This window comes from Trachurus japonicus, chromosome 16 (assembly GCF_045865225.1).
Source record: "Trachurus japonicus isolate A0001 chromosome 16, Traja_1.0".
Taxonomy (NCBI): Eukaryota; Metazoa; Chordata; class Actinopteri; order Carangiformes; family Carangidae; genus Trachurus; species Trachurus japonicus.
The window spans coordinates 32,189,326-32,216,092 of NC_140922.1; the positions used below are offsets into that span (position 1 = coordinate 32,189,326).

Consider the following 26,767-nt stretch of genomic DNA (forward strand, 5'->3'; position numbering starts at 1 on the left):
AGGTGTACAGAAAAGAAAATTGAATTTGAGCCCACTCTGGGTCATAAAATTAGTGTAATAACTCATCTATCAGACGATGTAGGCCAAACTTTGTGCAAAATTCTATTTTTGAGTAAATCCGTGATGAAAGTGTGTATTTTAGTGTAGTTTTTTTTTTCGTATTGGATAATGCAGGCGCACGGATTATACGTCAGCCTGCTCATGATTCATCAGCCACTGATATTGGATCCGTAATCCGTCATTCAAACGTCTGAGACACGCACACACACACGGAGCTCGGGCTCGCCCCAAACTTTGAATATCCCGCCCGCTCGATAACGACCAATCAAATTCATTTTCCTTACTCGGGTAAACTCGTGTTGCAGCTCGTGACAACTCGGCGCGACAAACGGGACAAACGGCCATTTCTGTACACACCTTTAAATAAACAAGAGGCCGGGATAAATAAACAAGAGAGATTTCAAAATAAAAGTCGTCTTTCACATAGTGACAGATGCAGAAACCTCCACATCCTAACACAGACAGGACGTGACCTCTGACCTCCATCTGCAGTCTTCACAAGTTTTACGACTTTATAGAAACAATGTTCAAACTCTTCTTCCTCTTCTTCTTCTTTTCATTCTGTTACATAAACTAGTTTCCTCCCAGCTGATCATTTAGGTCAAACTCAAAGACAATTTGTTCTGCAGGGTTTTAATTACACGTTATTATGCAGTTATTATGTCAGGGCTGCCTGCTGCAGAATACTTATTAAGCAATGGAAATTAAAACAATTAACGTGATGATTTCATCCAGGATGATAATGATAGCTCGGCCTCCACGAGTCCACAAAAAGATTTTCCTATTTTTATTTTCCAGAGTTTTTTAACATATTGCAGGTATGTGGTGCCAAACAAGCACGTCTGCAGACGACGTGTGAGACAATAGAATAATTACCATAATCATGATTATTTTTCTCTGCATTTTAATTAGCCCTATGAAGCTCAATTAAGCTCTTCAGTTGCGAGCGCCTATTCAGTAAACAGCTGTCCACCTGTCTTCTGCTTCCTGGGAAAAGGCTGCGGCGCCTGTTCACGCCGAGGTACCATCATCAGACCGGGTGGGGAGGGGAGGGGGTGGAGGGGGGTCAGATGAGGCCCCTGCAGCCTGCAAAGGGGCCCTCGGTATGAGAGGCGATTAATGCCATGAAGAGGCAGGAGAGGGACGTCATTAAGAGAAGCTGAGCACAGAACTGGACCGTCAGAGAGGACGGGTCTGAATTAAACATGAAATTATAATAATAATAATAATAATACTACAATATAACTGTGTTGTTTGCACAGTTCTTTTGTCTCCAGGTGAGTTAGAGTAAGATACTTTTTCTCTCAAATAAGAGCACGTCCCATGTCTCTCTCCACTGTCCTGTCAATTATATATATACCCACAAAAAATATCTTCTAACTTTTTCTTCACATGAACCAAAAAGTTTCAACACAAGGCAAAAATCCACCATTGCACAAAGATAGAAATCACAAGCCTGTGGGAGGGAGAAAAAAAGAATAATTGATGGATGTAAAATTAAAAATATGTAGAATTTCTTGGTTTTATTTTGATTTTTTATCTCTTTGGATGATGCAAACCTGAAGTGCAGCAATGCCACTGCAGCATAAAAACAAAACTTTGTCACCCGAAAAGAGACTTTTTCAAAGATGATTCCTCAATGAACTCTGTCTGCAAACCACAAGAACCACTTTCATTCACTCTTTCAAACTGAATTATTACAATATAAATATTTATATCATTATTTTTATCATTATGATTGGGTTTAAGGACGGTGTGCACCAGATTTAGCAGGAATCTGTTGTTCTTACTTAAAATATAAAGTATAGACTATGTAGTGCATGATTAATTCCCACACACAAAATACAGTATCCTATAGTTTTTAAAAAGGAATCCTAATAAAGTGTTAATTATAGCAACAGGTCATGAATAAAAGCTAATATTAAGATAAGGTAAGATAAGGTTCAGGTGTGATCATCCCAATTAATTTTGCAGTTTGAGCTTCAACATTAAAAACAGTTTATTATGTGTTAAAGAGAAAAGTCGACACTGTTGTGAGTCCCATCGTTCAAGCTCACGAAGGGTTAATCTATTCTGCGCAGAAATCAGTGGAGGAATAACTGAGTAGAAGTTTTTCTACTGATTCTATTTCTCATCTGAACGACACAGAGAAACTGTGGGATGTTGATGATGATGACTCTTCCTCCTCGGTGGCACTAATCGCCCCTCATACCCCGGCCCGGGAGGAGACTGTATATCTAATAACAAGGACGCCTTTGCTTTGCTTTGCTGTGTTTTTTTCTTTATTCTTGTTGTTTTTTTTCTTTCTTGGGGCTGTTTGATCCCTGAAAAAGTGAAAGTGTGTTAATTACACAGGGACAAACCCCATCTGCATCTGAGGCGTTAACCCCTTCCTCTGTGATGATTGCTCCACACTCATTAAACCTTCAGGGGAAAAAAAAAAAAAAAAAAAGGGGGACTAATGACGAGCGGCCTTCATCACAACAAGCACTGATTTGATTGCAGAGCCACTTGCCTCTTGGAAAAATAGAAAAATTTAAATCATTATAACACACTCAAACAGCGGGAAAAATCACATTAATTGATCGACTCTGGTCGTTTTCCAACAACATTTTAACACATTAATATTAAATACAGTAGGATATCCAATCAGACACGAGACACTTGAACAGTTTATTAAGTGAAAAGAAATCCAGTATCGTCTCAAAATACAGTGAACGCAGCTTTTTTTAACAAATAAATTCAGGGCCAGTTTAAAAATCTATTTTTTTTTCTACTCTAACATTTAAAAGGAAAAATACGTAGAATCACAGGAAATCCCCAAACCTAAACTATTAGGAGATAATACACACATTAAAAAAACAATACATTATAATTATTATAATTCTTATGATGGCCATGCAGGAGAATCCTTTATTCAAAATAAAGAAAATAGTAAAAATAAAACTGGTTTCTTCTGAACATGTGACCGTTTTAGTTTTATTTTCCGTAGCAGGGAGCGACTCTGTCTTTGGTTTTTTTTTGGCTCGGGCTAATTCCTGGAGCCGTGTCTTGGCCTGGTGTGTAAAGGGGGCAATTATTATTATAGACGGCGTCTCTCATGAGATATATGAGACACATCATCATCATCACTCGTCTTCTCAGGCCTGTGGGCCACGGAGACGCAGCTCCACGTCGCCCTCTACAGGACGAAGCTGCAAACAACCGGTATTACAAAAAATAAAAAAAAATAAAAAATTAAATTGTGATGTGAATTTATAAACAGACATTTATCAGTTTGTCCTACAGGGTGTAATACTCAAGTGCTGGGATGGTCAAACCTCAGAGTGTATGTGTGTGTGTGTGTGTGTGTGTGTGTCTAGCAGTTGAGCTTCTCTCCTTCCTCCGTCCTCACGGTGGTCAGCTGGTCGTCGTGATCCGGCTCCTCTCCAGGAACCTGAGGAAACCACAGACAACAACCAAATCCTTCAGTTTCCTGATCAATATTATCTATAATTTATATTATTTACATCAGGGGTTCTCAACTAGTCTCACTCTGGGCTCCACATTTTCCCATGGTCATTAAGTCACGACCCACTTTTATAGAATTCAAACCAAGAATTTTTTTTATCAAACTGCACAAAATGGAGACCAACAAAACGATATATTTGACTTCTAATGCATCTCTGCATTCAGAGCATGTTCACAAAAGTGAATAAATATCAAATGGCACAAAATAAAGACCCACAAAACAAAACAAGATTCACTGCATTCAGGCCACATTAATAAGAAACTGATATCTTTGCATTCAGAGCAAATGGAGCAAATAATAAGAAAGTGAGGAGGAGCATTACAACTGCATGTGTTCACGTGTCTCGTTTGCCTTTCAAAATAAGTTATTTTTCAAAATAAAAGACATGTCCAACATCAGATGTGCATTAAATATTATTTACTTTTTTGACCAGCTGTCCGCGACCCATCCAGAACGGGTCCGCGACCCACTTTTGGGTCCCGACCCACCAGTTGAGAACCACTGATTTACATAATAAATAAAACTATAAAATGGATAAAGATGGAAAAAGGAGCTAACAATGTGAAATAACATCAATGAGTGACGTCTTATTTAACGTGGTTTATGAAAATAGAGGACAAAGAATCGACTAAATATGACGACAAATGGCAAAGCGAGAGTGGAAATGTGGATTTAAATGTTTAAAAATATACATGTCATCATTATTTGTCACTAATTTGGTATTCTGTATTGTCTCTTTTTTATGGTTGATGTCTTTACATCTAGTATCACTGTCTTACATAACTTGTTGTATGTCACTGTACGTCAAATTAACTGTTACTTTGTGGTATGTCATTGCTATATGTTAGGCCTACTGTCTCTATTCTTCTTTTCTCTTGTGTCACTGTTGTCATATGTGCTTTTATTGTCTATGTTTTAATGTTATACTCCTCCTTTACCTTGCCCCTTAGGAGGTCTTTCACCTCCTATCGGTATTCTTAGCATTTCTTGCCTGGTTAAATAAAGGTTTACTACTACTACTACTACTACTAATCTGAGTCTAAAACTTACATTTGTTTCTGTTTTTGGTTATGTATTCATGTGGCTCAGTGTTGTTGTATGTTGATCAGTGACAGAGTGTGAAGATGAATTTCCCTATGGGACGATAAAGGCATTCTGTCTATCTATCTATTTAACATTTACAAATGTATAAATGACAGTAAAATGATGCAATAAGTCACTACAGAGCCTTAAATCTGCATTTGTCACAATGCATTGTGGGAAAAAAAAAAATCTGAAGATGACATCAGGCTGAAGTGAAGTGGTGTGACATCATCCAGGAGGGCCTGTCACCTGGTTGGTCACCATCAGTGGTGGTGTAGCTCCACCTGGTGGTCACACCGAGCTACTGCAGCGACAGTGTCACAGTCTCTGTTTGGTGCAACGGCGCCATCGTGTGGATTTATCATGAATCTGTAGCTCTGCTGCACTTCCTGTTTTGTTTTGTTGGTCTTTTCCTAGTTTAGATTAATTAATTTAACCAATAATTTATCAATAAGTTCGCTATATAACGAGTCTCTGTGCAGGAAAAATCTGAGGAAGTCAAAGTTTTTATATGTATATGACTTGTTTTTATATGTATATGACTATATAGAGAGATAAAGATTAGTAATCATATGTTAGAATAAATCTATATGTATATAAATATAATAATATATTAGAATAAATCCAGTTAAATAACTCATAAATTAATTTACTGTATGGACTATAATGACTAGATAACTTGATAGATAATTTATGAATAAGGGGTGGGAGTAAATAAGTTTTACTTCTTCCCACTCCTTTTCGGATATGAAAAAACAAACAAACAAACAAATCATTTTTTGTTCATATGTTGTCCTTGCAAAGTTTTTATTTGTTATGTCTGTCCATTTCTGTATTACTGTGCAAAATAAATAAAGTGTTGCTGATAATTTAGATATTTATTTTAATTCCAGACTCTTGTGGTTATTATGTTATTAATGCAACTAATGAAGCTCTGTGCCTTTTATATGTTTTATATCTAAGGCAGTTCTTTTTCTTTTCAAGGTAAATTGGCAGGAAGTTGTCCAGAAATGATCTGACCGGCCTTCAAAATAAAACTGTGTCAGCTCAGCTCACCTCCCAGTAGATGCTGTCCTCGAAGCAGATGGTGTCGGACGGAGCGCCGAAGATGGGCAGCTTCAGAATGAAACCTGACGTGTGAAAGAGAAGAAGTCAACATTTTTAACCCGGTGCAGAGCGAAGAGGAAGAAGAAGAGGAAGAAGAGAGCAGCTCAGGGAGACGAAGAGTTCGCTCCATGATGAAGCTTCAAAGCGACGGCTGAAAATGACACGTTATAAATATTAACTGTTCACTAAACTGACTTCTAGTTCATTTTAGAATAGATTTTAATGTTGTAAATGTTTGTTAACGACCTTGTCCCATGTTTACATAACCACAGTGGAACAACGTCTTCTCCAGGTCCCACAGGTCCAGATTTAAAGGGATAGTTCACCCAAAATTCAAATTGCATATATTATCTACTCACCCTCATGTGGACTAAGGGCTGGGAGAAGTTTCAGAGTCCTCCGTGGCTTCTCTGAGTTACAGCGGGGCTCCGTGCAGCACTGCATGTCCATATGACGGTTGTGAACGGAGCTCACTTTTCTTCGTCCAAAAAGACACACCAAAAAACATCCAAATACCTCCATAGTGCTCGTATGTAATGTCCCTCTTGTATTGAAGCCCCAAGATGAGAAATTGTTCCGGAAAAAATTAAATAAGTCTATACTTTAAGCTTGTTTGTAGCGGAAGCTCCCAGTGTCTCAGTTCACTGCTCTTCCTGTGTCAGTGCCCGGCAGAACAATTTCTCATGTCGGGGCTTCAATACAAGAGGGGCATGACAGCCGAGCACTATGGAGGTATTTGGATGTTTTTTGGTGTGTCTTTTTGAACGAAGGAAAGTGAGCATCAAATTTCAATTTTGGGTGAACTATCCCTTTAACCCTGACCTGATGTTCACACTATTAATGAGCCAGAACTTTTAAAATCTGAACTCAAAACTCATTTAATTCGGATGCTTTTTATACCTTGTAGCATTGTAACATCTTTTATTTAGTGTTTTTTTTTTTTTAATGGACCCTTTATGCTTTTTTTATGATGTTTTTGTACATCTCAGTCACCTTGATTATGATTAGAGAGAGAGAGGGTGTGGAGGAGGAGGAGGAGGAGGAGGAGGAGCAGCAGCACATACCGACGATGAGGCCTCCCAGCAGGGCGATGCCCAGGGTGACAGCCAGCGAGATGATCTGACGGATCCCCTGATAAGACGCAGTGAAACTCCCATCGGCCACTTTAGGGAACACGTCAGCCATCCTGCAACACACACACACACACACACACACACACACATAGAGAGAGAGTCAGCTGAGATTTAACGGCAGTAACTAACTAAACCAAACACTGACACAAACAGCCTGAAGGAGAAAAATGTAGAAACTCAGGACGAGCAGCTGCCACAGACTGAAGAAGAAGCTCTGACTGAATATACTATGTGATATTTTATCAAGTGTCAACATGTGTGAACAGTGAAATCAAAACAAAACAATACAAAATATCCGTAATCAGAGAAAAAAAATAAAAATAATATATATATAAAAAAAAGAAACAAACAAACACAAAACTACAGTAACATTTCATAATAAATACACACTATTAAGCATTAGTTAAGCATTAATAAATACTGAATTCATTATTTATAACACATGAATACTCATTAGTATATAGTTTATAAATACAGTTAGTGCTTATCAATGATGAGTAAAACATTTTAACTGTTAATAAACTACATACTAATGAGTATTCATGTGTCATAAATGATTAATTCAGTATTTAATGCTTAACTAATGCTTACTAGTTTGTACTCATTATAAAGTGTGTTTGTTTCGTTTTTCTTTATAAATATATTATTTTAATTTTTTCTCTGATTATGGATATTTAGTTTATTTTGTTTTGATTTCACTGTTCACACATGTTCGAAATAAAAATTTAAGTTAAAAATGTTTTACTCATCATTCATAAGCACTAAATGTGTTTATAAACTACATACTAATGAGTATTCATGTGTTATAAATGATTTATTAATGCTTACTAGTGTGTACTTATTATAAAGTGTTACCAAAACTACTAATTTTACTACAAATTAACCAATAATAATAAATAAAATAAAGGTAAACATGTTTGAAAGGTAAAATCGTATTAACTCCTACTCCCACTCTCTATTTCCTTATGATCGCGTATTATTGTATGTGAATATGTGTATAATAGTAATTATATAAATAGTTATAGATGCAGAGTTTAGAAGCAGGTGAATCAACGTGTTTTACCCGTCTCCATAAATGTCCACCGTCGCCAAAGACGCCACGATGGATCCCACGATGGCGCCCAGGATGCCGGGCATGCCGTGCAGGTTGTGAACGCCACATGTGTCCTGGATCTTCAGCTTGTCCTCCAGGATCGGCTGGAAGGACGAAGGAATACGTTTAGAAAGTCAACTAACGGACCAGAGCGCTGAGTGCAGGCGCGGCGTTATGGGTGGGCCTAACGGGCCTGGGCCCACCCACTTGTAGGACTGGCCCATCCAAAATGACAGGGTGAACATAACTTTAGTTAATCTAAGGTTTAATTATTTATTTATTTTTATTTCAGATAACTTTACCACAGGTTTAAATGTGTCAGCATTTGGTGATTTTTATTTAAGCAATATCACACAAGAGGGAGTGCTGTTGTACTGTATATCAGCACGGGTGTGATTCGGTCGCAGATAATCACACCGCAGGGAGGCAGAGGGCAGGCTACGCTGCGTCCCTTTGCGTAACTCTACTGAGTGTGAGCGGCACGTACGTTCACGTTGCTTTCGTGACTTGTAAACAAACAGACGCCCCCTCGGTTTTAGCGTCCAGCAGTTTAGCGGCTAATTCAACAGCAGTGATGGATAACTGTACCGGAGAGGCTCAACATGAGCTTCATTTGAGGAATAAACGGCAGCTTTTACCTGACGGGAGACCGACGCCTGAGCTACGGTAGCTAACAGCTAACAGCTAGCAGGTTTTTACCTACTTTTCCTCTCTCCCTCCCTCCCTCCTTTCTTATACACGCACACACACGGCCCAGGTTGTCTGTCATATCTGTTGTAAACCTTGTAATAACAGCTTGTTGAGTGCAGTTAACGGTTTGAGTGTGGATTATTAATTGTTAACGGTTTGTTTAATGTGAGTGGTGGTCATCGCGTCCTGATGAGTTGGGTTTTAATAACAGCTGATAACGTAACTGTGTAGATGGCGTGGATTGTGATGAGAAGGTGTTGCACATATTTTAAGACTTACCTGTGCAAACCATTGTGCAAAACCTGTTTGTTGTGACTTTTTGCGTGATAAGATGATTTGCCGAATTCTTCTTCCATTCCTGCAGCCTTTTGTCTCAGTGTTAACGATGGCAAAATGTCCAGATATTTTATTACTTTATGAAAATAAATGTCTGTGAGTTAAAAAAGAAGTGGGCTACGCATTTCTGATTTGATTTGGCTTTTCGTGTATTTGGTTAAACACATGAGAGAGAGAGAGAGAGAGAGAGAGAGAGAGAGAGAGAGAGAGAGAGAGAGCGCTCCACTGGGTGAGCTAGATTAACTTTAAACGGGAGAGAGAGCGGCGCACCGCGCTGTCAAAGCTCGTCTCAGCCATAGGTCTCAGCAGATGTGTGCTTTCAAGGCAATATAGACACGAACGAGTCATTCAGGAATAATTTTCAACTCTATGTAGCCTATGTTAGTGTTATTTTTTCCTAAGTAGTGGCCCATCCAAAATTACTGTGGCCGTCCAAAATTGAAATCCTGGCGCCGCGCCTGGCTGAGTGTGTCATATATTTTGGTCCTGTAAAGTTTTAGATGGTTTTTGGTTACAGAATATTTTTGGCATCTCTGTGAATAATAACCCTTTAGTTTTATTACTTGGAAAACTACCAGAAAACATCAAGAAGAATGATATATATTTGTTTTTAATAATAAGAGTATAGCACTAATTAAACAAATTACAAGAAACTGGTTAAAAGATGATAATTTCAACAATTCTAAATGGAAGGATCTGGTTAATGAGATATATGTACAGTAATGGAGAAAATAACAATGAAAATTAGACATCAAGTTTGTGTTTCTGAAAAAAGATGGGAGAAATGGGTGAGATATATAACAAAGGATGTGTAAAGTATTTTCAATTTAAAGTGATGTATTTTCTGTCGTACCTATATGCATATACTTTATGAAAATGTATCCTCTGACTGAAACCTTTATGTAATTATTAGAATTTGTATTTTTTTTCTTCTTTCTTTTTCTTTTCTTATTTTTATTACTGTTATTATTATTGTTTTTACTTTTCATAATGTCTGATTATTTAACTATGTTTTTGTTTGTCTGTTTGTTCATTAAAAGACAAAGTGTGTGTGTGTGTGTGTGGTCCTTACCGAGAGGTACTTGAAGCCGAGCACTGAGATGATGCCGGCCAGGAAACCCACGATCATGGAGCCGAAGGGAGTCAGCATCATCTCACCGGCTGTTCCCACGGCGACGCCACCGGCCAGAGCAGCGTTCTGGATGTGGACCTGCAGAGAGACGGAGAGGGGGGGAGAGTAGTTTTAGATTTAATGAGCTCCTTCTTTTATATTATTAAAGCTTTTTGCAAACACACGACCTTTGACCCCAGAGTCTCCACATAAGTGTTTTAGCTCTTAGACTTTTTTAAAGGGATAGTTCAACATTTTGGCAAATTGGCCCATTGCCATAATCCCTATAGTCATAGCAGTAGGTTGGTTACCTTTAATTGTCGGTGCAAGCTGTTTTTAGAACGGCGGAGCAGAGCCGTGAGCTGCTCAGAGCTACACTACGGAGGCTCATGGGATTTCTTGGTTTCCCTCATCAAACTCATCAAATACACAATCCAACAACTCCAAAACGCTCTGGTGGACAAGTTGTGACCTGCACATTCACCACGCTATGAGATAATAACACAACGTTACCACACAGAGTTGTTTTAGAGGGAAATTCATTCAAAACCGATGATTCATGTTCCTGTCGGGGACAGTTTTTCATCAACAGTCTCTGTATTTCCCTCTAAAACAACTCTGTCTGGTAACGTTGTGTTATTATCTCATAGCGTGGTGAATGTGCAGGTCACAACTTGTCCACCAGAGCGTTGTGGAGTTGTTGGATTGTGTATTTGATGAGTTTGATGAGGGAAACCAAGAAATCCCATGAGCCTCCGTAGCGTAGCTCTGAGCAGCTCACGGCTCTGCTCCACCGTTCTAAAAACAGCTTGCACCGACAATTAAAGGTAACGAACCTACTGCTATGACTATAGGGATTATGGCAATGGGCCAATTTGCCAAAATATTGAACTATCCTTTTAAACTTTAATTATTAGAAATAAAATGCACATTAGACTGAATGAAGAATATTTCTTGTGCATAAACTTGGAGATCTCTGAGCTCAAAACATATTTAAGAAAGCAAGTGAATGTTTCTGATTATTGTTTATCTCCACTTCCATCCTGTTTTCAGTTTTTACTTTGTGCTGTACGATGATTTCTGTTGAGCCACAACACAATTTAATTCATAAACTTGGAAGGAAAATGCAAACAAAACAGACATAAACCATCATAACCTGAGTAATAAACATGAAATAGTTCAGTTTCCTGCCTTTAGTTTCTAAATCTTTCCATCAGATCAGAGGAGAGCGTGACCTGAGCAGCAGGAATGTTTCAGCTCAAACAGCTCGACTGTATCTGAGACTTTAGAGACGAGCTGATCGATCGGCTGATTATCTTGTCAGCTGCCTGCGTCTCCTCCTCCTCCTCCTCCTCCGTCAGTGAAAGGTTTGATAACCATCGCTGCAGGAATGTCCCCAACTCCATTTCAGGATGATTTACACCTGACAGCTGAGCTTCACTTGAACCCTCATGTCACCTGAACGCAGCACCACCATCACCTGACTGACTCATTGTCAGATCCAAGTTGCTTAAAAACCTGTTTCAAGGCCTCGGAGGTGAACTGATTAGAGTTGTGTTGTTCAGAGGTCAAAGGTCACAAAGACCACAGAGGCCTCAGAAATGGTTTTGGTCTTGTGACCCGTGATATTTCTGTGACACTTTCATTCACTTGTCAATCGAATCATCTGAAGATCAATAAAGATATGAATGTGTATGAAGCCGGTGAAAGTGTGTTTCCATCTCAGAGCTTTAAACCCAATAAAAATCTGTGTGTAATGACGTCACACGCTGTTTTGAGATCAATCGACTGGTGTTCCCATTCATTTTTGCGCTGAACTGCAAAACCGAATGTGCCAATAGCCAAAATATAACGAGTTGCACTACCTTGGAAACCCCTAAGCGATATGAACCCCCGGCCAAGTTAATGGGATAGTTCATCATTTTGGCAAATTGGCCCATTGCCATAATCCCTATAGTCATAGCAGTAGGTTTGTTACCTTTAATTGTCGGTGCAAGCTGTTTTTAGAACGGCGGAGCAGAGCTGCGAGCTGCTCAGAGCTACGCTACGGAGGCTAATGAGATTTCCCTCATCAAACTCATCAAATACACAATCCAACAACTCCAAAACGCTCTGGTGGACAAGTTGTGACCTGCACATTCACCACGCTATGAGATAATAACACAACGTTACCAGACAGAGTTGTTTTAGAGGGAAATTCATGCAAAACTGCTGATGCACGTTTCCATCGGGGACAGTTTTTCATCAACAGTCTCTGTATTTCCCTCTAAAACAACTCTGTCTGGTAACGTTGTGTTATTATCTCATAGCGTGGTGAATGTGCAGGTCACAACTTGTCCACCAGAGCGTTGTGGAGTTGTTGGATTGTGTATTTGATGAGTTTGATGAGGGAAACCAAGAAATCCCATGAGCCTCCGTAGCGTAGCTCTGAGCAGCTCACGGCTCTGCTCCGCCGTTCTAAAAATAGCTTGCACCGACAATTAAAGGTAACAAACCTACTGCTAAGACTAGGCCAATTTGCCTAAATGTAATGAACTATCTCTTTAAAGGTCAACGGTCACTCTAGTCAGTTCAGTTGTGACCTCACCATGTCCAGTTTGCCGTCGTGCGCCGTAAGCGCCGACATGCCGTAGGAGGACAGCGTGCAGGCTGCCAGGGAGTAGTAGGTGTTCATGGCGGTGCGGTGCTGGTCGTCTCCGTGCGCCGTGATGGCCGAGTTGAAGCTGGGCCAGAACATCCACAGGTAGAGGGTACCTGAGACCAGGAGGGACAGGAGGGAGAGGCTTTAGGTTTATCGACGGTGTGGTTTTTACATGCAGTGACCACTAGATGGCAGCACACATAAGTTTTCGCTCTAGTTTCTTTAAGGGGATAGTTCACCCAAAATTGAAATTTCACTCATTATCTCCTCCCCCTCATGTGGACTAAGGGCTGGGAGAAGTTTCAGAGTCCTCCGTGGCTTCTCTGAGTTACAGGGGGTCTCGGCGTAGCAGTGCATGTCCATATAACGGTTGCAAATGGATACCAACTGTCTTCGTAACAAAAAGACACACCAAAAAACATCCAAATACCTCCATGCTGCTCGGATGTAATGTCCGTCTTGTATTGAAGCCCCGAAATGCGAAATTGTCCCGGAAAAATTAAATAAGTCTATTTTTCAAGTTTGTTTTGTAGCGGAAGCTTCTCGAAGCTCCTCTTCCCAGTTTGTCAAATTTGGACGAACTTGGAAGAGAAGCTTCCGCTACAAACAAGCTTGAAAAATAGACTCTTTTTTTTCGGGACAATTTCGCATTTCGGGACTTCAATACAAGACGGACATTACATACGAGCAGCATGGAGGTATTTGGATGTTTTTTGGTGTGTCTTTTTGTTACGAAGACAGTTGGTATCCATTTGCAACCGTTATATGGACATGCACTGTCACTCTCCCAGCCCTTAGTCCACATGAGGTCGACGTGAGTAGATAATGAGTGAAATTTCAATTTTGGGTGAACTATCCCTTTAAGAGGAGGTCCAGCTGTGCCAGATGTTTACTGTACCTATCATGGCGAACAGGTCCGAGTGATAGACGGAGCTGTTCCTGTGTTTGCTCTTGTCCAGGTTAGGCCGGAACAGGACCCGGGTCACCATCAGGCCGAAGTAGGCGCCGAACGTGTGGATGGTCATGGAGCCGCCGGCGTCTTTGGCCTGAAACAAAGGTTCATGTTTACTGTAGGTTTATGACACTGTGTGAGGAGGAGGAGGAGGAGGAGGAGGAGTTCAGGTGGATATGGCAAGCGGATTTAACATTTAAAAGCTAAGTTTGACTCTCCGAAATTAACATTGTAGATATCAACAACGTCTTTCTGACTTGTCGTAATTACATTTTGAATAGTTGGATTTTTCATTCAAGATATCTGTAATTCAGTTTTGCCTCTAGTCAGAAAGAACATTTCCGATATCCGCAACTACATTCTTCCTAGGACAAATGACGTCACTTTTGCCGTTCATGTGTATGGGGTTTGTCATTACAGGTATCTACAATTCAGTTGCGGATATCCGCTATGTGAATTACGGATATCTGCAACTGAATTACGGCTATTCCTAATTCCAGTTTGAGATATCTTCAACGTCATTTCACCTAGTCAAAACTTAATTTAAGATATCTGAAAAGGGACATGTAGATATCTTTAATTGAGGTGAATTAAAGATATCTTGAACTGGAATTACGACTAGTCAGAATCAAATTGTAGATATCTTGTCTAGAAGAATGTAGTTGTGGATATCTGAAATAACAATTGTGGATAGGAAGAATGTAGTTGCGGATATCAGAAATGTTCTTTTTGACTAGAGGCAAAACTGAATTACAGATATCTGCAACACATATCCAGTCTGGCTTTTAAATGTTAAAATGGCTTGCCATAGGTGGAGGATGTGTGATTTCTTCTCTGTGACTCACCTCCAGGACGGACAGCACGATGAACTCATTGACGGCGAACAGCGTGACCTCGAACATGGCCATGACCAGCAGCTGCACCGGGCTGGTTTTACCCAGGACGGCTCCGAAGGAGATGAGCACAGAACCGGTGCAGAAGTCAGCGTTGATCATACTGAAAGAGACAAAGACAGAAGATCCTCTCCTCACTACAGTGTTTCTGACCTCAGATCTGGACCAAACCACACCGACAGAGACTTTAACTCGGGTAAACAATGTTAGATTTATTAATAAATGGTTCAGTTTGAGTCAGAATCAACAAAGATCTAAAGATTTAAAGCTGCAATAATGAATATTTTCATATCTCCCATGGATCAAATGACTATTTATGATCGCAAATGCCTCCCCCATAGAGATGCATCACGTATCACCTGTATTCCCCTCACTTTTAGTATCTTTTAGCTCAATGTCTGGTCACCAATAAACGCATTAATGTTTGTATTTCTGATAAATGAGCTGAATTAGATCCATTACAAGTTTTTCACCTTGTACAAAGCCAAATGAGTTGGATTAAACTCTCTCAGTCACAGGTCTGGCTGTCAGTCCGTTTTTCTTTCACCTCAATTTGTCTTTTAAAACATATAAACCACCTTGTCTTGCTGTCACCATCGAAATCACCGTCATCATTTCTTATATAAGTACAGCAAAGTCTTGTTTCCTAAAAAAGATGTAGTCTTGTTTCAGACAAGAGGCAACAAATGGTTTTTATTAGCCTCTATAATATTGCATGTTGAGTTGCTGTCATTGTTTGAAGGAGTTAGGAGTCAAGACAATGAGAGAAAGTGACTTATTTAGATGGATGAGGACTTTCCACTGGCCCCCGGGGCGTGAGCTCTGAGGTGTCATTAAAACGTCTGAGTGCTCAGAACAAACAGAGAGAGTTTAAATATTTCACATATTCTCTATATTGTTCATGTTTATGTGTGTATAAATTCCTGTGTACATGCATGGTGCACACATACCTCTCTACTCCGACGTGGATCTTGCCTGCATGCATGCCGTGGAAGAAGCCCTGCATGAGCGTGGCCCACTGCAGGGCGAAGGCCGCGATCAGGAAGTTGAAGCCCACGCTGCCGAAGCCGTATCTCTGCAGGAAGGTCATGAGGAAGCCGAAACCGATGAAGATCATCACGTGCACATCCTGGAAACCTGCACAAGTGTGGAGGACAGGTCGTTGTTTGAGAATATTTTAATGATTCCCACAGCCTAGATTGGTTTCAAATCAATCAAAATAAACTTTAATGTCTTGGACAATCAATGCTATACATCCTGCATACAGATTTTAAAACCATACACCATTTCACATACTCACACACACAACCAACAGAGATCACTTACAGACAGTACGACTAAGTTCATAGTTCATACAAAGTAATAAATAATTATTGTAATAATTAATTATTGCACTTTCTCCTATATATATTGCATCTTGCCTCAGTATTGCCACAGTCTCTGGGTCTAAATTGCACCTTTTGTATGTGTGGACTCCACCATCAGCATCAATTTAAAGGTGTCGAAGGAATAGTATATGTATCTATTTAAAAAAAGAAAGAAATGTATATAACAATTAAGTTTAAGTTAAGTTAAGGTTAAGTTTTAGGATGTATTCATCGGATCTAAAGTAAATCTCTATGCAGACGACTCTTAACTCTTCCTGTGTGTCGCCTCTGTTGATCTCAGCTCTGTCTGCTGCCTCAAGAACATTTATAGGTAGATCAGACTCCTCAGATACCTCGTCCTTTAGTTAATTAACTTTTTGGTGTCAATAAAGGTCCAAAAATGTAAAAATGTGTCCGATGGGACGTCTTCAAACTGACCAATAGTCCACATGACAGCAAAGAGTCACCTCTGATTGACTTTACCATAAGAGAAGTAAAATCTGATCAAAACCTCTTTTCATTTTAAACTTCAACATTCAGAGTTCTTATATAAGAATTATGAAAGATGGAAAACCACACGGATGTAAAAAGCGTTAAACAGCTCTTCAGTGAGGACGACATTCATTCAGATCAGCCTCCTATCAGCTGCTCTAAAGCCTCCGTCAACAAAAACAGTCAATCGCTGCCAACAGCTGAGTCCTGAGGGCTTTGTCATTGAAAACAGCCTCTTCTGTGTGAATGAGCGCGGTTACATAAGCTTTAGGTTACAGGGACTTCAGGTTCAGCTCAGGCCTCCGCACTTTGAGTCGTAAAAACATGATATTTATTTATTGATCTTCTAAAAGTTGCATGTTACAATAATTCACTGTTGCACCTCAGTAGCTACGTGAGTCTGAACTCTCTCATGTCCTCGTCTCACACAGTTTCACTTTCTAACTCCGGTTATTTGTCCAAAAAACACAATATTGCACTGTGCCAAGGCTGATGTCGCCATGGTGACCATTAATTGGCAATGGCATGGCCCATGCAGGCTCGGAGGTGTTGCCAGTGTCCTCGTTGTCCTCTTTTGGCCCAGATAGTCCACAGTGACATCCAGGAGGACGGCGTGCCATCAAAGCCAGTGTCTCTTTGTCAGTGGGAGTCTGTGGGAGCTGATTGAACCCATCACAGGAAAAATAAAACTCAACTAAATCTGAAAGAATAGATTATTTTAGAGTAGCTTTTACTAAGATCACTGCAAAAACTCAAAATCTTTCCAAGAATATTTGTCTTATTTCTTGTCAAAATGTCTCATTTCTAGTCAAAACTAATCTCTTTCCACCTAAAATAAGACTCATCACTTAAAAATTAACTTGTTTTTAGATCATTTTCACTTGTTTCAAACAAATTTTTATTTGAAATAAGTAGAAAAATCTGCCAGTGGAAGCAGTTTTTTGAGCTCGTAATAAGAAAGAAAAACTTGCTCCACTATCAGATTTTTCTACTTATTTCAAGTGAAAATATGCTTGAAAGAAGTAAAAAGTGTCTAAAAACAAGCTGCTTTTTAATGTGATGAGTCTTATTTTAAGTAGAATGAGATTTGTTTTGACTAGAAATGAAATTTTTGACTAGAAATAAGACAAATATTCTTGGTAAGATTTGGGGTTTTTGCAGTGATGAGAAGTCTAAAAATGCTGCAGCTGCATCTTCTTCATTAAATCCATTTTGAAAACAAAACAAAACAAAACAAAAGCTACAACTCCATCACCTTCTATTGTTTAACAGAGACATATTTTCACCTGCACTACCGTGACCGTCCTTATCTCACACGAACATATAGAGCCGACCATACATTGACTTTATGACCACCAACAAACAGAGGATTTGATGCACATGATCCAGCCTCAGATAGAAAAAGACCCAGTCAGACTCGGTCTGTGTCTGAATGTCCTTACGGTTTATTGTCTGCGGGGAGGACGGAGAATGTCGGCTGTTTACATACATACACATACACACTGAAACATGAAGGTGATCCTCTGTCTCAGTTCCCATGACGGTGAAGGTGTCGGGTTAAAGATTATCTGAGGACATTAAAGCTAATGGAGCAGCACGCTCAGCTGTTATTGTTCTAACCTCAGACTGGACAGGTGAACGGGTCATGTGAGACTATGGTAACACATTGATGTTTAGCCTGCTTCATATAGCTACTTTAACATGTTAGCGTGCTAATATTCGCTAATTAGCAGCATGCACAGAGCTACAGTATACTTTTGATCCACACTGCAAAAACTCAACATCTTACCAAGAATATTTGTCTTATTTCTAGTCAAAACAAATCTCATTATAACTAAAATATGTATATTTACACAGTTATACATAAAAAATTAGCTTGTTTTTAGACACTTTTTGGTTATTTCAAGTATATTTTAATTTGAAATAAGTAGAAAAATCTGATAGTGGAGCAAGTTTTTCTTTCTTATTTGAAGCACAAAAAACTTGCTTTCACTGGCAGATTTTTCTACTTATTTCAAGTGAAAATTAGTTTGAAACAAGTGAAAATTATCTAAAAACAAGTACATTTTTAGGTGATGAGTGGAAAGAGATTAGTTTTGACTAGAAATGAGACATTTTGACAAGAAATAAGACAAATATTCTTGGAAAGATTTTGAGTTTTTGCAGTGCAGTTGTGGTGTCACATTCATCTTGTGGACCTTGTCATGAACATCTTGTAAAGATATTTGGTTCAACTCCACAAAAGTCAAGTTGCTGTTGGCAAAATCGTAGAAACAACATGTTGATATACTGGCTGGGAGACAATCAATCTCACCTATACAGCTGACAGAGACACTCCTTTGACAGTTTCTAGTTGCATAATTAACCGCGCATGCAGGTAGTTTAGATTTTACAGTGTGATTTCTGATCAACTGAACAGTTCAGCCCGAGGGGAGAAGCTGGCGCAGGGTGAAGAGTTCAGGCCCTGACAGGAGCAGGGTGGAGACGGTGGAGCTGTCACTTGGCTGCAGCACGAGGACGGTGACATGTTGAAGAATTAAAATTAAACATCATACATTAGCTGGTTCAATAGAAGGAAGCAATCACATGTCTACATTCCCATGATTCTCTGCTCTGCTTAGGAAACAGTCAACCAACCAGTTGAAACTGAGACTGATATGCAAACCCGCATGGACGTCTGTAGATACTGTTTACTGCCGGTATTTAAGTACATTTGATATTTAATGAGTTTATGGTTCACACTGAACTCCAGGAAATAACTACAGGTCTGCACTCCTTTGATAACAACTTCCACCTTCCTACTTTTTATATGTCACTCAGCAAACTGGCACGTTGTTGGTGACTAAGTTTAGTTTTAATTCAGTGCAGGAGTCAGTAGACTGTGCAACTTTCAGCATTTTGATTTAAAGCAGCAGTAAGCGATCCGGTGGTTTTGGCTAACTTCTTGTCAGCCGATGGAGTTAGCAGTCTCCGCCCTCGTCCCTACGTCACCACATTCACGCGCATCCCTTGGCTGCACACACAGAGAGGACCGCCCCTTTATGCCGTTCTCTCTCCTCATTGGATAAGGGTTGTAGGATACAAGGAAAGTTTTCTCCTCGGCTTACAGCAGAGCAGAGTGACTGACAGACCCGTGTTTCAGACCAAACACTCTATGTAAGTGATTGCTGTCGGAAGATAGAACTATTTAAGACTTATATTAACACAAATATTCCGCTTACTTCTGCTTTAATACTTCATCTAATGCTCCCATCATGATACAATTTAAAATGCTGTGGGAAAAAAAAGCACAAACAGCATCAACACTATCATCACACCTTTTGATTTTGACACTCATCAGCTTCATGCTTTCTGCAGCTTAATATTTCATAACACTAAGTTACACTGCAAAAACTCAAAATCTTACCAAGACTATTTGTCTTATTTCTAGTCAAAACAAATCTCATTCTACTTAAAATAAGACTCATCACATTAAAAAGTAGCTTGTTTTTAGACACTTTTTACTTCTTTCAAGCATATTTTCACTTGAAATAAGTAGAAAAATCTGACAGTGGAGCAAGTTTTTCTTCCTTATTACGAGCACAAAAAACGTCCTTTCACTGGCAGATTTTTCTACTTATTTCAAGTGAAAATTAGTTTGAAACAAGCAAAAAATGATCTAAAACAAGTTAATTTTTAGGTGATGAGTCTTATTTTAAGTGGAAAGAGGTTAGTTTTGACTAGAAATGAGACATTTTGACAAGAAATAAGACAAATATTCTTGGAAAGATTTTGAGTTTTTGCAGAGTAAATCTGCTACTTCCAGTCGTGTGGTTTGAAATGTGCAGCGACAGGTTCACACATCCAGGATGATACTGATTGATACTGATACAAGAGACATGCAGGTGGGTTTACTACAGTGTCAGAGTCGTTAGGCCACGCCCACCGGCCCTCAGTCGCCTTACATAAGGTTGGTTTGTTAAGGTGGAACAGAGAGGAGACGAATGAACTGCAGCAGAGGAAACTAAGCAACGGGATGTAATTTAATACAAGTGACTGTTTTAACTACAAATAGAAGTAGAAGAGGGGTTTTTATTTCCAACCCCATGGTTTTATACTCAAAGGTAAAAACACAAAATGCTGCAATGTCACAGAACCAGTTTTTGCATCTTGCATCACTCCTGTGGTTTTAGTCAACACAGAAACCTTAAACAAAGGGAGGTTATGTTGTTGTTTTTTTTGGTTTTTTTAAAGGAGGAAAGAAAAAGTCCTTAAACTACATAAATGATCCGTCCCTGACCTTGTGGTCTGGTATGAGCTGCCTCAGCAGAAAAACACCAAACTTACTGATAATAGAGCAACAAATGAAAGTTAACAGTTAACATTTTTACAGCGTAGGAGACACATTTATCACTTGTGTGTGTGGTGTTGCCCTCACACACCCACACACAGTGTTTGATCTAGTATTGCATTTTATGTCGGATGCATGAAAAGCTGCAGATTTATGCTGTAAATTCATTGTGTGATGTTCAATTAGTTGTGATTTGTTTGAGCTAAAAGCAGCTTCAGGTTCTGTTTGATGTGGAGACAGTAATGAGCCTGTGACAGACTCATCAGTGTCCTCATCAATCCATATAAATCAGAGGAAATTAACGATCAGCGGTTGGATCGGCCTCTGTGGGACGGCAGCCGACTGGAAGACATCTTTATCAAATGTTCACTCACTGGGAACTGGACCCGTCCAATTAGAGTCAAACCAGTGCAGCTCAGCAGTTTGAGCAGCAGCAGCAGCAGTTTCCCACATGAGCTACAGAAATGCTGCTGCTAACACTTGGACAAAAAAAAAACATGCAACACACTGAATACTTACAGGTCTGATACAATCACAGAGGTGCAGCGTGTAAAAGAGGGTGAGATTATGATGTTAGAGTCATATTCAAGATCAAAAACTGTTGCAAAGTTGCAGTAAAATTACATAATTCTCAAAGTCTAATGAATTGGTGCATGCCCAAAAACCAAACTGACCAAACTGCGACAGTCAGCTCTTTATCTGATGTGCAGGGATGACTGGGATTCAATCTTTAATGGTGTAATGTCAATTTTCTTTCATATTTTCTTGTTATAAGTTGCACATACTTGATTATAACACTGTAAATTTAGATTTGTATCCTTTAAATCAGGTCAATCCTGTCTTAATTCTTCCTCTATAGGAAGAAAAAGAAGTAGGCAGAGGGAGAAAGGCATCATGGGGATTTGTAGTTTGTAGAATAAACTACAAATTGGACAGTTTAATTGCATTGTAGTTAATTAAGACAAATATAATGCATTATAAGACATGATAAGACATAAGACATAATAGATTTTCTATTCTATTCTATTCTATTCTATTCTTATATATTGTCTTCACTTTATTTAGATTAGCTTCTGCGGGTGAAATTGCAATAATACGGTGACTTGACTTGGACTTGACTTGCCCAAGGAAAAATGACTTGGGACTTACTTGAGACTTGCACATGTGTGACTTGGTCCCATCTCTGCAAATATCAAATCAGCTAAAGATGCATCATATTAAAGCAGCCACTCCTGTTGCATATGACTGATGCACAAGCTGTTACCCCCCAACACCACCAGCACTGTGACCTCTGACCCCGACACATCCACTCACTTGGGTATCTGTAGTAGAAGTCATTGTCGTAGTCGCCGTGACCCGAGTGCGTGGTGTTGTGCCACTCCCGGGCGTCCGTCTCGTGGTCGTACTGCACCAGCACGCCGAACAGGATGATGAGGATGATCTCCAGGATGAAGCAGGTGAGCGGCAGCTTCAGCCGCATGTTGGTCGCCGCGTCCGTCATCTCGTCCCCTCGTCTCTCTCAGGATCAACCAGGCTCCAGTTAAAGATCCAGCACAGGAAAGTTAGAAAGACACACTCTGTTTCTGTCACACACACACCCCAGGGGGAGTCCTCAGTGCTCAGAGTGTGTGTGTGTGTGTGTGAGGATGGTGTGTGTGTAGAAGCCCACAGACAGACTCAGCAGCCGTCTTACATGTGTGTTTTGTTCTGCTGGGTCACACCTTCTGGAGCTGCCTCCTCCACACATAAGCTCCGCCCCTCTGGTACTGTACTCTCTTAAGGTGGACAGAAGTGTCCCAGCTCACCTTAAGGAATCAGTAACAGGAGCAGGAGTGGTGTTGTCTGCTGATTGTATTAATTAATATCACTTGTTATGTGGCAGCGACTGTTAGATGATGTGATTTTAACGAGGAGCCTCAGACGTCTGTGTGTAATTGATCTGTTAATTAGGACCTGGCAGCAGCTGGAGCCACTTTTCTATACTGTCCTGATCACAGATGTAATATATGCCCAAACTAACTTTCTATTTATAGGATAAACAAAGTAAATATTAAAAAATGACACATGGAACCTATTAGAAATTGTTCCAATTCAATGCACTGACACAATATTTTTAACATGTAAAGCACTTTGAGCTGCCATGGGCATGAAAAGTGCTATACAAATAAAGCCTGATTGATTGATTGATTGATTGAATATCAACCCCATATAAGTATGTTTAATTATGTATATAAACAGAGGGTTCAAAAGTCTGGGGGCAGATTCCCAGAATGTAAATATACATCAAAATTCATGTGAAAAAAGAAAAACATACAGTTTATAAACATCATTTTTCGTATGTTTGCTGCTTTAATAAAGGTGCACACATGAACTAAATATAGTGTAAACATACACTGCCTGTCCCCCCCCAAAAAAAGTCACCACTTGGATTTAACTATGGTAAGCTAATAGCCTCCCATTGGATAATTACTGCAAGTTATTTAACCCTAACTGATGCAGTCTCATTTCATAAACAACCATGTGGGAAGACACATCCTGTGGTCGCGAAAAAGATGTTAATCTGTTTCAGAAGGGTCAAATTATTGGCATCAAGCAAATAAAACATCTAAGGAGATTGCTGACACTTAAAATTGGGTTAAGAACTGTCCAATGCATTATTGAAAACTGGAAGGAGAGTGGAGAACCATCATCTTCAAGGAAGAACTGTGGTCCAATGTGAGAGTCCAGACCTGAACCCCATTGACCCATTGAGAATCTTTGAAAAAATAATTAAACTTCTGATAGAAATAAATGTTGTGACATTGCATAAGCTTATTGAAACGATGCCACAGTGAATGCGTGCTGTAATCAAAGCTGAAAGCAGTCCAATTAAATATTAGAATGTGTGACTTTTTTTTTTTTCGACAGGCAGTGTATATAGGCTATGGTTGTAATATTTTGCCATATAACATTTTTTTGTTCTTTTTGTATATGTTGCACATTAATGTCTTTCGATTTGCAGACAATGTTTTTGTTAGATGACAATTTCGGCCGAAAAATGTGTCCTTCCTCGGTTGCCGTTTTCACAAATTTGAAAATATGTTGCAGCCAGACTCCTCCCACTCTGCTGCCAATCCAAGATGGCGACCGTCAAAGTTGACGTGGTCTTTCCTCAGGCCGTACTTGTGACTGATTGGAGCTAACTGTTTAGCATGCTAGCTTCAGTGCAAGACAGGAAGTTGTAGCATTTCCACAAAACTGGTAATTAAAGAATTAAAAGCCAACGCTGACTACATGCAGTTGCATTAGCAAAGCTTACAATTCACAAAAACAAACTAGGCCTACTTTTTTATTTGTAGTATGAAATCAGTGTTGGTGTCAGACTTTCTAGGTATTTTGTTGATGATAGTAAAAAAAAAGACAGAATAACAACAGCGGGATCCTTTACGCATTATTTGCTGCTGTTTACTCAGCTTGTGGAGGAAAACCACAACAGCACAGACCATTTACCGCGGCCGTCACAGCCACAACACGGGGAGGAAGCAGGTGTAGAGGAGCCTCTGAGGAAGGGACACATGGACCGGGAGGACGGAGCTGTGATTGGACGTTACAGCCTCAATGAGTGTAGTGGAGGGAGTGGGAGTGGGAGGGGCTGAGGGATGCCTGTGTGTCTCGATAAGAGATGTCACTCACACACCTGTATCAGCCTCCTCCATCAGTGCAGACGGTCTTTCTTTTTCTTTTTTTTTCAGAGAGAGAGGTGAACACAGCGGCAGGAATGTTGTTTTGATTCCAGGGAATGTGAAGAATCACCACTTGAGACCACAGGCGTCAAACACAAGCCGTGAACTCTGGAGGAGCTCCAGTCTCATCAGCTTCCTGTCACCTCCACGGTCGACTTCAGACCCACTGCTGCTCTGCTCAACCTCAACTCAAGTCTTTATTTTAATCTATCTCGTCTAGTTTAGTTCATTTTTACCATTTTTTAAAAATCAAATATGGATTATTCCACCACAAAAAATAGTACCCACTAAATGCACCCCAATAATTCCTCTAATTTGAGTACTGCTTGATAAAAACTACAATATTGTACTGTTCTCAGAACTCAGAACCTTCGAAAGCTAAACTGTATATAATTAAATGCACATATAAAAACATACGTATGGGAACCAATGGGCTAAAAGCTTGGCACTAAAAGCCCCAGACAAAGGCAGGAAATCAGAAAGTTTCACAAAAGACAAAGATACTGTAATTGTTTATTTCTGTCTTGTCAGCCGTGATGTTGACAGTATATGTTATCATTAATGTTGTTTTGTAACAGTTGTGTCCGCTTGTGTCATGACTTCCTGTCTTCATGGGTACATTTCTCAAAAATCACAGGCTATTTAGGAATTGGCAAACCTTTCATCAACCTTTTGTACAGTATTTGTAAATCATGGATATTGTGCATTCATTGTTTACTTTCTTATAGATTTTATTCTACATTATAAATTTATTCTGATATTTGTATTTAAATTAAAGGGATACTTCACTCAAACTTGATAATTCACCAGTTTTCTACTCCCCGTCATGCCAAGGAAGGGTTTGGAGAACTTTCAGAGTTATAAAAATGCTTTTGGAGTTCCAGGGGGGGGTCCAGCTGGCAATGGATTTTCATATAACATCCAAATACCTCCATACTGCTCGTCCGTACTGACCCAAGTGTCCTGAAAACGCTAGAAACCAAAAGGAGTCAAATTGTTGGTGTGTAAATATCTAATTCAGGTGCAATTTTGCTTCATTGGAAGTTAAAACAGAATATTCTTATTGTGGAGGCAAAAACGTTGCCCTCTGCAGAGGAATAAGAAACACCGAAGACCTACCAAGGATTTATCACAACCCCTTGTCTAACCAAAGAGAACAACCAGTAAATAATGAACAATGATCATCAAAATAAAGGCAGAGTCTTACTATTCGGCCGAATAGGGTGCAGTCTCGACCCCGACTGTCAGAATGACTGAGCCCTAAATACACCACAGTTACAGATAAACAAACAGTTCAAAGTACATAAATACCATTGTCTAAAAGTCAGTCCAAAGTAATCAGCTACCACTCAGAGTAGCAGCTGACCCTTATTGGTTAAATAATCATTCCTTTGTTTCTAAAATGATTAAACAGACTAAAACCAATATTTTCCTTTACACTTATCTACTTCCTGTAAAATTCAAAACAAAACAAAACATCGGTTTTCGGTCTTTTTTTAAGGAGGACTGAAGAATATACTCAGCTCTTCAACAGTTGATTTCTGCAGGTGGAATGTTGTTTTTGGAAGAAACCTATTAGCTGATGTCACTTTCTTGGATTAATGACTTTAAAGAAACTTAAAACTTCAACGTGAGGCCACAAAGACGTTTTAACGTCCTCTGACAAGTCTCATCCTGTCTTTTTTTCCCTTGAACTGCTCTCGCTCCTCATCACTCCATCTCAGCAGCTCCAGTTACAGGTTTCACTTAAAAATCAACAAAGCCTCGGAGCCAAAGTCAGGTTCACACACACTCACACACACACATACACACACACACACACACACACACACTAAAACCACTTGAAACTCTGGTCGGGTAAAAGTCCACAGGTGTAGATTCAACCAGTCAGTGAGTCAACAACACCTCAGGTAATGTACCTGTGCTGTCTCGCAGGAAGGCTTGTGGAGAACAGGATGAGCCGGTGACCTCTGACCTCTGGCTTGATTGTCTATAATAAGTCTGATGATTGATGCGTCTTCTGAAGTCAACCACATGACGAAAGTCTTGAAAGAGAAAACAGAAATCAAGAGGGTGGAGCCGTCATCATAAAGGTTCAAATTAAAAACGGGCAGTGAATTGTGTGTGGAAACTAACCACATCAAATTAAAAAAAAAAAGAATTTTTGAGTGAAAATGACAAACCTGATAAAGTTTGTTTAGCCCAAAGAAGCAGCAGCTGCAGTTCCTCTCCTGACCACTAGAGTG

At 39.6% G+C, this 26,767-nt stretch overlaps 1 protein-coding gene across 1 annotated transcript; it reads right to left on the reverse strand.

Annotated features, from left to right (window-relative positions):
• Window positions 1-2,719: 2,719 nt before the first annotated feature.
• rhbg (Rh family B glycoprotein) lies at window positions 2,720-22,478 on the reverse strand. Its single transcript, XM_085803079.1, has 10 exons — window positions 22,114-22,478; window positions 15,561-15,747; window positions 14,563-14,713; window positions 13,664-13,811; window positions 12,712-12,878; window positions 10,086-10,223; window positions 7,958-8,091; window positions 6,826-6,947; window positions 5,711-5,784; window positions 2,720-3,496 (listed from the first exon to the last, which is right to left on the reverse strand). Exons 1-10 carry the CDS (start codon window positions 22,298-22,300, stop codon window positions 3,419-3,421), a joined length of 1,386 nt encoding a protein of 461 aa, XP_085659205.1. The 5' UTR covers window positions 22,301-22,478; the 3' UTR covers window positions 2,720-3,418.
• Window positions 22,479-26,767: the final 4,289 nt, after the last annotated feature.